Raw genomic sequence first — 13,756 nt, 5'->3', positions numbered from 1 at the left:
ATGATGCCAGAGACATCTGCCCTCCCCTGGGGTGACCTCTGTCTTATCCTGCCGGAGAGCAGAGAGACAAGTGGAGGAGCAGGGCCAGTTCTCATTCTCAGGAGTCCATCCTCAGCGCCACACTCCATGTTTCAAACAGAAATGGCACTTTTGCCTCATCACGTAGTGTTTTCCAAACTTCCACAATGAGACATGTGTTTGTAACAATGATCGGCAAACATGTACATACATCCACTCACGTGTGTGGATAAAGATACATGATTCAAGCTAAAACTATGGAACTTTATGAAACGACCCCAGCCCTCACTCGGATGCCTTCTTTATCACCCTACTCTATTCCATCACATAAAGCCGGTTGCTATCTTTTACCATGGTTTCATGATTCACTTAGGGGTCGCAACCAGCGTTCAGAACTCTCTGGTCTATATCAGCTCTCCACCACCCTTTGCCAGAGGCCATGGACAACCACTGGAGAATCTGTGTGAGACCAAGAGAGAAGCCCTGGGCGTAGCCGATGGCCTTGACACAAAAGGTCAGTTCTCTTCACAACCTAGACTTGTTGTCTGACCACAAGAGGCGTCTTTGCAGAGATGCACTGGACTAAGCAACAGAAAGCACTAATCAAAAAACCATTTCTCAAAGTGTGAGGAGAAAACCTTTCTCTTAGGGGAGAGTTCTATCGCTGATGGAGGAAAAACTAGGCATTTGCTACAACTGGTCAGTTTCCCCAGGGTCAAGGAAGAGCCATGAGGCTCTCTTAGGAGAGCTTTGTAAACTAAATCTCTGTGATGCTCCTTTTGGCAATGGAGAGCACTCTGGGGAGGGCTTCCCCTTCCCCAGCTGCCCTCAGAGGCAGGGAAGAATTGGCTGAGAGAAGACACGAGGCAGGAAGAGGTCGAGCTGGGATGGATCTTATTCATCTTCCCACTCATCAGCAATCCTGCCCGAGCACCCACGATGTGCCAGGCACCGCGCTGGGCTCTGGCATTCCGAAGGTGAACATGATGTGGCTCTTAGGGTTCTCAGGGGCCCTTGCCATCTAGAGGGTAAGCAAGGATGTGGTGGCATTTATTTCTTGACTATCTTTGCTTAAAGCTGTTGGTGAAGTTCATAGGCTTCCTACTCCTGAGTGTAGAAATGAGGAGGAAAGCCAAAAGGATAAACCAAAAAATACATACCGGAGGCTTGATGCCAGTGAGGAATCTGCCAGTGACGAAGCCACCAGCCCTGGGGGTGAATTCATAAGGCTCGAAGCAGGGCAACGATTTGCCAGATGCCATGAGCGGGGGTCTCCGACCTTCCAATTCGATCTGGCCCAGCAGGCACGAAATCTGGGAGAAAGGAAACCCAGATGGGACTGAAGACCTACACACGCCTTAAGCGATGCTCTGTCCCAGCAGGGGATGGAGCACCTGCTCTTCAAGAAAAACTGCATGGAAATGGAGTTCCTGAAGGTCAACCTACATTTCTTAATAAACCAGGAAAGCTGATGTTTCAGGAAAATACCTGTATCTTCCTTTCACTGACTGATTAGAATTTTCACATTTGGGGTCAGTTGAAATAGACAGTGCTTTGCAAAAGCAGCCATGTTTCAGAACAATCTCGTGTTATACCTGAAAGGGACCTCCCTAACAGGGAAACTGAGACGAGCAGAAAATATAGTTTATTGTGATCCTGAACATTCTCAGGTGTTGCTCTTGGGGATGCTCTTGGGGACAGTGTGTCTGGATTCTACTTAGTCAAAAGGGCTTCCTGGTGGCCTTGAGCCTTGGAAGCCCATTCCTACTGTTCTGTACTCACCAATCAATGAGATGGTCCTTAAGACTCTCTCAAGGTCATCAAAGTTAAAAAAAAGTTGCTAAGATTTGTGAAATCATTGTGATAGCACTGCAACATGAAAATATATAACCATACAGTATCTAAATTTATAATAGGTATCTATACGAAACACTATGGAGAAGGAAATGGCAACCCACTCCGATATTCTTGCCTGGTGAATCCCATGGACAGAGAAGCCTTGTGGGTTACAGTCCATGGGGTCGTGAAGAGTCAGACACGACTGAAGAGACTTAACATGTACACACACGATACACTATCTGGATATTTACCTCCATGTGTCTACAACACTGGCGTGTTAACAGTGGTTAGCTCCTGTACTGATTTCTACATATACTTCTGTATTGTGCAGTACTTGCCATGCTTTACGAGGATCATGGATTCTTTCAAAAACAGAAACAAATCTGAAAAGTGCCTCCTACAACCACCCCAGCCTTCTGCCAAGCAGCCAGCCCGCCTTTGCTCACACCTGCATGGTGTTCACTGTCGAACCTTTGGCTCCAGACTGCACCATCATCTGCAGATTGTTCTCTGGGAACTGTCTGTGCAGGCCGAAGGGCATGCATGCCTGCAGATGGAACACATACATCGGTCAGTGACTCCTCCTTGGGAATCTTAAGTCCAGAAGGTAAATGCGGGAGCCCACTTAGACTATGAATCTGGAGAGCAGTGCCAGATCCCATTTGAGGTTAAGGAGAAGTCTTGTCGGCATTAAGCCTTTGGCTGGAAGCCCTGGAAAGAGGTCTAAAGAATGGCCCTGGCTGCCACGCTCTTGACACCTCTGCCGGGAAGCCGGAAGGCAGATGCAGAGGGGCCAGCATTTTTAGTTCGTGATGCTGAAATGCAGCTGATTAAAAATAAAACCTAAGGTGGTGCTCTTGGGAACTTACCCATCAGAGCATGCCCTGGCCCCGGACAAGCAGCCATGATGACCAGTGCCCGTGTCATACTCATATCTGCCAACATGCTGCCCAAGTGAAAAGCAGGCGCTCCGCCTCAGCTCCCGGGGCAAAAGAGTAGTCAAAGCCCCCAGGTGGATTGGGGAGATGCTGTGGAGAGGTGGGGGGTAGCTCTGAGTTTATCTAAGCCTTTGCCTAGGGATGCAGACACCCACCCTCACACAGGAGAGACAAGGTGGATGTGAAGAGACAGAGGAAAAGAAATAAGGTAATCCTGAGACGCTTGACATGACACCCCACCCACAGCATCCCCAGTGAGCCCTGGAAGCTGAGCCTCCCCGTTCTCGAGCAGTGCTGGAAGGCTGGAAGGAACCTCGCCTTGCAAGGAGAGAACTGTACCAACAAGGTCTGCTGACAACCAGTCAGAACTGAGTTAGCAAACACTGACTTTGGCTAGGCTTGGTCCTCCCTCCCTTTCTCCTCCTCAGGTGGGGTGTCAAGGCCCAGGAGGCCGGGGTGAGGGCCAGTGGGCTCTTTCAAGCTGCAGGACTGGGAGCCCCAGCTCTGGGACAAGAATGGGGCCCCCCCTCCTTTCTCAGCTGCGGGGCTTTGGGGGACTGGCAGGGCGGTCAGACCTCACCCAGGACACTGTGCAGATGAGTTCCTGAATCCTGCCAGCAAATCCGTGAGGCAGGTCTCTTCCCATCCCTGCCCCAGGGGAGGACACCTCGCTCAGACCGCTCACATCACACAAGGCCGGAGATCTCAGAGCAAGCCCGTGGAAGAGCCAGGATTCAAACATGGGCCTTCACCCCAGCTGTCCTACACACGCAGCACTGGAGGTGCTGGGCCTTTACTGTGCCCCTCCACCCTGCAGAGGCCCCTGGAAAAGACTTTCTTCAGTCCCTTTTAAGGCCGTTACCCTAAAATATAAACATTTAAAATGACAACTAGTACAGAATTCCCTGGCGGTCCGGTGCTTAGGACTAGACGCTTTCATTGCCGAGGACCTGGGTTCAATCCCTGGTTGGGGAGCTAAGATCCTGCAAGCCAGGTAGTGTGGGAAAAAATAAATAAATAAATGAAAGAAAGAATAATGCAATGCCTTCATGCTCAGCATTAATCAAAGGAAGACCTCTCCCGACCCTAACTGAGGGTACAAATCCCTTGGCTCTTCAAAGTGATCAATTCTACTCGCCCCATCTGGAGTCTCACCTAGTCAGCTGTTCAACAGTCAAATTGCTCCAAGAGGCCCAGAGTGAGACTCAAAATGTAATTTAAAAAAAGAAAAAAAAACAGCATTCAAATGGTGGTGGTAAGAGCACATGCCGCTGGACTAACCTTGTTAATTTCATTGCTGTAATGGTTCACTTCCTCCTTGAACTTCAAGTCAATCATGTTAAAATCCCTCTGATCTTTATTCAGATGGGCATCCTGCCACTTCCCTTGGACTTCATCACATGACACTGCCTCTGGCAGGTTTAACGCAGCCCTGACGGCCTAGGATTAAAAGAGGAAACACTGGAGGCTGCAGGCAAGGGAGGAAGGTGTGGGCCCCATCTTGCTGGAGCCCAACCAACTCTGCTGTAGGCGGTAGCCCCCAGGCCCTCCTCACCCGGGGCCCACAGTGGGTGGAGTCTTCAATGATCCCATGTCTCCTGACATCCGCCTTCGGCTTGACCAAAATGTCTTCTACTCCTGTGAAGTGAAACAGACCAGTTTGGATGCAACCAGGCCTGACTTCTCACCAGGTTGTGAACTTGGTGAGGTCAGGGCATGGGGCATGGTGACAGGCACCAAGGAAGCACCTGAATAACGATGGTGACATTTCCATCACCTCAAAAAGACTGCTACCATCTCTTAAGTGCTTACCATCTTATAAATGACAAAGCTAAGGCTCAAACTTGAGCCCACAGGTACAGAGGTAGAAAGCCAACCCAGGCCCAAGTCCCAAACTTGGTCACAAGCTACAGGCCCTCCATTCAATAAAAACATGTTGGATGAATGGGACAGAGGGGAAGATGACATTCTGGGTGAAAAACTGGGGTTGAGGAAAACAGAAGAGGGGGGGGACAGACATCCCGGTTTTGACTTCCAGAAATCACGTCAGCAGGGACCACACTGTATAGCTGTGAGAATCCGTGGGCAAGCACAGACAGACACATCCAAGCCTGGCTGACAGGGACAACCATTGCAGGGTCCTCTCTGTTGCTATGGAAGGAAGAGTCCCTGGGCCACTTCAATGAAGCCTGTCCCTCTGGCTTCACATGGCTAAGGAATTCCCCATCCTAGGCAGGGAGTCTTCCCACTTCATTTTTCAATGAACTATTTTCTGTCTACATTTGAGAGCTACTGACCTCAACAGTCCCTCAGCTAAGGTCTCAGGAGGAAGGGAATTCAAGGCTGCAGTGTTGCAAAGCTGGGCTAAGATGTCTGGGACTCCCACATGCAATGTCCTGGAAGCCTGAGTGCCTCTAAAGAACTTGAGGAGGAGAAAGAATCTGTCTCTCGGTGAGCAAGCCCCACCATGACAATGGGCCCTTCCATAGGGTCGGCTCCAGGCCATCTTGCTGTCCCTTCAGTGACCTCTGGCTGCGAGGGCTGAAGGCACTTCCTCTAGCCTGGACTTCCCTCCAAGCTTGACACCCAGCTTGGCCCTGCTCCCTCTCAGTCTCGGCACCAGACAGTCTTTGCACTTTGGCTAGTTTCTCCTCGGATCATGTGCTGAGCAGAGCTGCTTGTTAGATTCGGTCCTCATCACGGTCTGGGTGTGGATTCTTCCTCTACTTTTTTTTTTTTTACTTTTGGCTGCGCTGGGTCTTTATTGCTTTGCTCGGGCTTCTCTAGTTGTGGCGAGTGGGGGTTACTCGTTGTTGCCGTACATGGACTTCTCATTGTGATGGTTTCTCTTGTTGTGCAGCACAGGCTTTAGGCATGCAGCCTTCAGTAGTTGTGGCACATAGGCTTACTTGCTCTGCAGCCTGTGGGATCTTCCTGGACCAGGGAGCGAACCCATGTCTCCTGCAATGGTAGATGGATTCTTATCCACTGTGCCACCAAGGAAGTCCATTTATTTTCCATTTTTAAAGACATTTGTTCAAGGAAGCTCATCCGAGAAATACTGTGAGAACCAGGAACCTGTCTAATAACAGGAACTGGTAAAATTAACCATGGTACATCTACAAAAGCAGAATAGTTTATAGCCACAGACCTGAGGAAGTCAGTTTATATTTGCTTACAGAAGGACATTTATAAAACATTATCTGTAAATGGTGGAGGGGAGCAGATTACAAAACACTAGGTATTACTGTAGGAACCCCTTTTTTCCAGAAAGTGTTTATACTTGGAAAGTCTAGAAAAACACATATCAAGTCAATATTGGTGTTATCTCTGGCAGTTGAATGCTGGGTGATTTTTAATTATTTTCATGTCTGTGATTATTTTGACTTTTCCACAATATAAATTTTATAATTATGATGGCCTTCTTGCAGGCCAATGAGCAAACTCCAGCAGACCCACTGGCTCCCTGTCTGCACGTTGAGCCAGTCCATGAACTCAGTCTCATCAGCGGGATGATTCCCACGCTTGCTGGGGGTCCTGCTTAGTGCAAGGCCTGACACCCATTCCTCATGCATGGGAAACTGCAGAAGGGCTTGGACTCCACTGTGAATACCGAGAGACACACTGCTCTGAATGAGCTCATAGCACGGAAAATATCAGCCCCTTTGTTTTCTTTATCAGAGGCAACTTCCTAAAACAGTGGGCTGTCACTCCCAGGGAGAGAGCTCCTCTGTCTGTCTTACGATCACTTGACAGGTCAGCCCCAACGTGGTGTTTCCAACAGAACCCGCTGTGTCGGGTGGCGTGGGCTGTTCTGACAACAGGGAAGACTCCAGGTGGAGCACAGAGTGCCAGAAAGATTCTGGAAGGGCACTTGCAGGAGAGAATGGAGGTATGAGTGTGAAGAAAAATCAGTCTAGGAGACTGGAGACCATAAAGAAAGGCGTTGATAAAGGCACAGAATGGAAATGAAGATGGGGGGAAGGGCGTCACTCTGTGCTGTATGAAGAGATGAAGAGACTAGGGTGGTATGGGTGTGTGTCGAGGGGTGCGGAAGCACAGAGAAGCAAGGCTGTGCAATGTCACTGGAGGCCCCGTGAAGATGCCCTCGTGAAGGGAGCCCAGCTGCTCCCCTGGAACCGGGAGATACCCTGGCAGGTGGGCTGGCTGCAGAAGCGGACTGAGCAGGGTGGGGCCCCAGAGCCACCTGCTTCACTCACCCAAGGTGAAGCCTCTGTAGAGCTGCAGGTAGGCGGTAAAGAGGCGGGCCAGGCAGGTAAGAACCCTGCCGCTGGTCTCCCCACCGTAGATCTCGTAGCAGCAGTGGACCAGGCCGTAGGCGGAGCTCCCATAGTGCGCCTTGTCCAGCACCCCGCACAGCAGCTCCCCTGCTCTGATGATCACCTGCGGATGGATGGCCACTGGCACTGGGTGGGGGTTGCCCCGCCCCTCCCTTACTCCATGTCTTACTAACCTTATAACCCTCACCTGCCTCAAATTCTTGATGCAAAGAAGGGGATAAAGCAGGTGAGCACACAGAGAACAACATTCAGGGCTTCCCAGGTAGCTCAGTGGTAAAGAACTCATCCGCCAATGCAGGAGACATGGGTTCAATCCCTGATCTGGGAATATCACACATGCCTTGGAACAACTAAGTCTGTGAGCCACAAGTACTGAGCCTGTACTCTAAGCCCAGGAGCCACAACTGCCGAGGCCTGCGCTGCCCAGCAAAGGAGCCACTGCAGGGAGAAGCCTGTGCACCACCGCTGGAGCGCAGCCTCCAGGCTCTCCGCAGCTAGAGAAAAAAGCCCACCCAGCACAGCCAAAAATCAAGTAAATAGAATAAAAAAAAGAACATTAAACAAAATTCTTTTTCGGGGACTACACCCCCCCAACTATAGACAGTTCAGTGTGTTCCTACGTGCCCCACTCCCATCACCCAACCATTCTGACTTGGGGTCATGTATCCTTGATAAAAACTTTGTGACTGGAAAGGGGTGCATTTTGAATCTAAATTTCATAACTGTGACCTTGGCCTAGGTACTTCCTCCCTGGAACTTTGGGAGTAAGAAACACAGAACCTTTCTAATATGCTTTAAGCCCTGAATTTGTACTTTCTTAAAGCTTGTTTCAAGCATTAGAAGCTAATTTAAAGAAGGATTTCTAGTTTGAATTTAAATTTAAAACTAAATTTAAATTTCTCGTTTAAAGGATTTCTGATTTAAAGAAAAGTGCTGCACACATTAAGCGTATGATCTATGAAGGGAAAGAAAAGGGGCAGCTTGGGTTCTATTATGAATGGCATGTGTGTTAGACCCTGCGACAAAGCCCTTGTGAGCAGGGGCCCTGGGGATACTTCCCCAGCAAGAGCACATGAGGCCCTGGAAATCTTCAATGTGGGGTCACAGTCTCACTCTCCTGCAACAGCGCTGTGTCCCCAGGGTTTGGTTGTCCTGGAGCTGCTGCTGAGGCCTGGTTCCTAGGCACGGAGCTGGGAGGTGTGAAACCTCAGCACAGGGTGATGATAGCCAGCTACTCACAGGTCTCAGGGTCTGCATTTCTAAGCTTTGCAGAGTCAAGTTTGAGGCCTTCTGCTGGAAGAACCTTCCCAAGCTGGTTATGGGCTTTACATAAGAGTCAAGTGCTAATGGTCAGGGATTTCCCTGGTGGTCTGGTGGCTAAGAGTCTGAGCTCCCAATGCAGGGATCTCAGATTCAATCCCTAGGTCAAGGAACTAGATCCCGGATGCCGCAACTATGAGTTCACATGCTGCAACTAAAGATCCCACTTGCCACAACTAAGACCTAGTACAGCCTACAGCCAAATAAATAAAAATAAAAAATATAAATTTGAAAAGGAATGCTAATGGTTGACTCTACATAGCTCGGTACAACTCTTTCCTTCAAGGCACGACTCCTCTTTCTATACATGTGCCTCCACTTCTCTGTCTTGGTTTTAAATCAAGCCGCCTAAACCTGGGACTGGAAGTCTCCAATGCACACAGCTGGGCAGCCATACCTGGGACTCGCACATGGAGTCAGGGTTAAAGCCGGGAACGAGCCGAGGAGACTCCTTCACCCAGGCCTTTCCACCAATCTTCGCCTTTCCTGACAAGTTCAGGGGGATATGGTCCTCTGGGATTATGTTGACGAGCAATGTGGACACAACCTGGAAAGAAAAAGAAGACAAAGCTGATGGAAGGAAGAAAAGCTTAGATGTTTCCTTTTAGGTCCACTTGTCTTTCTTAATCCTGAAAGGCAGACAACTCCATTCTGATGAGCTGTAGGTAAAGCAGAAAAAAAAAAAAAAAAACTATCACCACCAACAAAGGGACAGTTTCTTGTCTGTGGGACAACCTGATCTCAGATTTTACTATGTGATTTATGTATAATGTACAGCATGTGAGAGACCATAAAGAAGGCTGAGCACTGAAGAACTGAAGCTTTCAAACTGTGGTGCTGGAGAAGACTCTTGAGAGTCCCTTGGATAGCAAGGGGATCAAACCAGTCAGTCCTAAAGGAAATCAACCCTGAATTCATTGGAAGGACTGATGCTGAAGCTCCAAAACTTTGGCCACCTGATATGAAGACCCAACTCATTGGAAACGACCCTGATGCATGGAAAGATTGAGGGCAGGAAAAGAGGGTGACAGAGGATGAGATGGTTGGATAGCATCACTGACTCAATGGACATGAGTTTGAGCAAATTCTGGGAGATAGTGAAGGACAGGGAAGCCTGGTGTGCTGCAGTCCAGGGGTCACAAAGAGTCCGACATGACTGAGCAAGTGAACAACAACAGGATTAGAAACAAACACACACCACTAAGAACCTCACTTCTTAGAGTGCATAACCCCCTGACCTGAAAATTAAGTTCCTGAATAGACCAAGGGAAGAAAAGGAAAATAAATTGCTGTGGGCTCACAGCAGAGAAAGATTTAAATTTGTATGTGGTTTAAAAAAAAAAAAGAAAGAAAGAAGGACAGCAGAATTGAGGGAGGCAAAGGCAGCCCTGACATGTCAGCCCCAGGACAGGGGCAAAGGTCCAGGAACGCTCATCGGAAGCATCCGTCTCCCATTTTCAGACCACATCAAAGCACATGACAACTGTCTCATACAATCAGTAACATCCTCCTGCAGAATAGCGTTGACATTCTGGCGCCAAGGAGGAAAGGATGTGAAGACTAAGAACTCAGAGCTTTCCCTCGAAAGAGCTTCACAGAGGAGGCCCAAGTATCTGACCGAGAAGTGAGCTGCAGTGAAGCTTTGAGACTCTGGGGGTGTCCCAGTGTCCATTCCACCATACTGGTCACCAGTTGCGGGGCAAATGGTTATGCTCTCTTAGCCTTAGCATTGTGCATGTGTAGAATACAGTTACGATCTGTTCATTCATTCAGCAATTCTATGTCGAGTGCTTACTATGAACCAGGCGCTGGGGGGAGTGGTGAATAAAACAGTCGCCACCCTCAACGGAGGCTCCAGTCCCAAGCGGATCCACATTTTGGAAGAAAATAAAGCAGGGAAGGAACAGCTAGGGTAGAGCAGGGGGAGAAAGAATACCTGGGATTTTGAATAAGACAGGCAGGGCCTTACCACCAGGGAGCTCAGAGCTCAGAGGAGGTCAGATTATTCATTTCGGGCAGGAGGCTTTTCATTCGAGTGTGAAGGAAAGGTATTTGGAAGGTTTTGATCACAGGAGTGACATGCTCAGATTCCACTTTTAGCAGGATCCCCTGTTCCACATACTGACCTGGCCAAAAAGTTCCTTCGGGTTTTCCCCTAGCCTGTTACAGAGAAACCCGAACAAACTTTTTGGTCAACCCAACACATTCCTGGCCTGGACTTCGAGGCTAAATCAATGATGCAGAAAATAAGCCTCCCAAGTGACAGTGACAAGAAGACTTGGCATTTTAGAAGCAGTCATTAAGGCAACGTGAGTGGGGAGCACGCAGGACGGAGTCTCTGTGTGAGGCCCACCACAGGGCACGCTGGTGAGATGACAGCTCGGCCACCCGATGGGCTTCCACACGATTCACTGTAACAGAGCTGATCCCCGAAATCGATTTGACTGGAATTAATTATGGCTACTTGAAAGAGTCTTTCTCCTGCTTAAATTAGTATGGCCATCCATTCAATCTGTTGTTCTGAGTTGTTGCTGAGTCGTGTACAACTCTTTTACAACAACCCCATGGACTGTAGCCTGCCAGTCTCCTCTGTCCATGGAATTTCCTAGCCAAGAATACTGGAGTGGGTTGTTCTTTCTTTCTCCAAGGGATCTTCCTGACCTAGGGATCTAACCCGCTTCTCCTGTGTCTCCTGCACTGGCAGGCGGATTTTTTACCACTGAGCCACCTGGGAAGCTCTCATTCACTCTAAGTGTGTTCATGCTCAAAAAGTCGTGTTCGACTCTTTGCAACCCCATGTACTATAGCCTGCCAGGCTCCTCTGTCTATGGAAAATTTCCAGGCAAGAATACTGGAGCAGGTTGCCCTTTCCTCCTCCAGGGAATCTTCCCAACCCAGGGATCAAACCCGTATCTCTTGGGTCTCCTGCATGGGCAGGCAGATTCTTTACCACTGCACCACCTATGCAGCTACTAACAGGAGGTCAAGGGAGGCAACCTCACAGGCAGCCCACATGGGAGCAGCTGTACCTGGGATGACCATGGGTCAGTTCTGGAGAGGCCAAGAGCATACATTCCCAAGGAAGCAATAGGCTTGAGGCAGGCAGACCGGTTGGAGAGGTACTGGGGTGGTGAGGGGGTGGGTAGGCGGGGCAGGGTTGGAGGGCATTGGGAGCCATCCGCTGGCATCAACAGCTCTTTGTATGCCTGTACCAGGCCCATAAAGAAGGATCTGTATGTACAAATGGGGTCAGGGCGGTTATGAGAGCAGCTGTCTTTTCATGCATGTGCACCAGGAGCTGGGGAACAGCTGGCAACAACACTGTTACAGAAAGCAGACAATACTCCTTGTTATCTCCGAGGAAAATGACCAGGAAGGTCTTGGCCCTCAGTCTTCACAAGGCTGGCACTGCTAGGACAGAGGGTAAGGAGAAAGGTAGGAGGGTGACTTTCCTGGGATGCTGACTACGAGCTGCACTTAAACCACAGTGCCACACAGCTGGGCACAGTCAGGATGGAAAGTCTGGGAGAAGGGTAACACATGCAGCCATATACATGTAAGGAAGGGAGATGGACCTGCTACTTCATCTGCAAAATCAAGGGAGCAGGAAAAGCATCTGACAATCTCAATACCTTTTCATGATACAAATGGTCAACAGATTCGGAATAGGCAGCAACATCATCCACCTGATAAAGGGGAGGCACTGATGTAAAAACTACCACTGCCATTTTCAGCAAGCAAAGATGATGCTTTCTAAGATCAGGAACAAGGAAAGAACGCATGCTTTTGCCACTCTACTCAATAATGTTCTAGAGGTTTAAGTCAGGGCAATCAGGCATGGAAAGAAGAAAAGACTTTCGGATTGGAGAGTAAGAAAGAAAACAACCTCTGAATGCAGATGACATAATCTTATACAGAGAAAACCTGAAAGAATTCAAAAGAACTTGTTAGCACTAGTAAATGACTTGAGCAAAACCGAAAGATACAAGATCAATATTCAAAAATCAATCATATTTCTATACATTAACAATGAACAATCTGAAAATGAAATTAGAAAAACAACTCCATGTACAATAGAATCACAAAGAATAAAATACTCAGGAATTAATTCAACCAAAGAAGTCTAAGACTTTTAAGTGGAAAACAATAACATACTATTGAAAGAAGTTAAAGAAGATCTAAGTAAATGAAAAGACATCATGGATTGGACGACTTAATATTGTTAAGATGGCAACACTTTCTTTCCAAATTGATCTACATATTTAATGCAATCCCTATTAAAATTCCAACTTGCATAACTGACAAGCTGACCCTAAAATTCAAATGGGAATGCAAGGGACCACAAATGGTCAAAACAATCTTGAGAAAGTAGACAAAGCTGAAGGACTCATATTTCCAGATTTAAAATTTATTACAAAGCTACAGTAATCAAGACATGGGTTCCCAGGTGGCATGAGTGGTAAAGAACCCACCTGCCAATGCAGGAGACATAAGACATGGGCTCGATCTCCGGGTTGGGAAGATGCCCTGGAGGAGGGCATGGCAAATAGTATTCTTGCCTGGAGAATCCCAAGGACAGAGGAGCCTGGTGGGCTACAGTCCATGGGGCCACAAAGAGTCGGACACAACTGAAGCAACAGCACACAGCACTCATTGGCGTAAAGACAGACACACTGACCAATGGAACAGAAATAAGAGTCTAAAAGTAAACCCATACCTCAGTGGCTAATTGATTTTTAACAAGAGTGCTAAGAACATTCAATGGGGAAAGAATAGTTTTATTAACAAATGATGCTGAGACAACTGCATATCTACCAACAAAAGAATAAAGGTGGACCCCTATCTCATAATACACAGAAAAATTAACTGAAAATGTATCAAAGACATAAATGTCAGGGAGAAAACCATAAAACTCTTAGTTGGAAACACAGCTGTAAAGCTGTGTGATCTTGGAATTGGCAAAAGTTTCTAAGATATAATACCAAAAGTACAAGGAACAAAAAAAAAGTTGATAAATAGGATTTCATAAAAATTTTTTAAAATTATGTGTCAAAGGACACTGTCAAGAAAGAAAAAAAGAACCCATACAATGGGAGAAAATACCTGTGTTATCATATATGTCAGACAGATCTGGTAGCCAGAATATATAAAGAAATGTTAGAATTTAACAATAAAAAGACATACAACCCAATTAATAAGTGGGCAAAGGGCATAAATAGACATATCTCCAAAGAAGATATTACAAATGGCCAGTAAGCACATGAAAAGCTGCTCAATATTATTAATCATTCAGTTCAGTTCAGTTCAGTTCAATCACTCAGTCATGTCTGACTCTTTGCG

At 47.6% G+C, this 13,756-nt stretch overlaps 1 protein-coding gene across 1 annotated transcript in view; it reads right to left on the bottom strand.

The window, feature by feature from the left end:
• POLR1A (RNA polymerase I subunit A) overlaps positions 1–13,756 on the bottom strand; it is an 84,375-nt gene that overhangs the window by 19,278 nt on the left and 51,341 nt on the right. Inside the window, exons 15-20 of the mRNA XM_055540305.1 lie at positions 8,814–8,963; positions 7,016–7,199; positions 4,351–4,433; positions 4,077–4,235; positions 2,306–2,404; positions 1,179–1,331 (exon numbers count right to left, since the gene is read on the bottom strand). Of these exons, the coding sequence (XP_055396280.1) occupies positions 1,179–1,331; positions 2,306–2,404; positions 4,077–4,235; positions 4,351–4,433; positions 7,016–7,199; positions 8,814–8,963 (828 nt within the window). The remainder of the gene's footprint in view (positions 1–1,178; positions 1,332–2,305; positions 2,405–4,076; positions 4,236–4,350; positions 4,434–7,015; positions 7,200–8,813; positions 8,964–13,756) is intronic.

Source organism: Bubalus kerabau, chromosome 11 (genome assembly GCF_029407905.1).
Source record: "Bubalus kerabau isolate K-KA32 ecotype Philippines breed swamp buffalo chromosome 11, PCC_UOA_SB_1v2, whole genome shotgun sequence".
Classification (NCBI taxonomy): Eukaryota; Metazoa; Chordata; class Mammalia; order Artiodactyla; family Bovidae; genus Bubalus; species Bubalus kerabau.
This window is presented reverse-complemented; position numbering and strand designations above follow the sequence as displayed.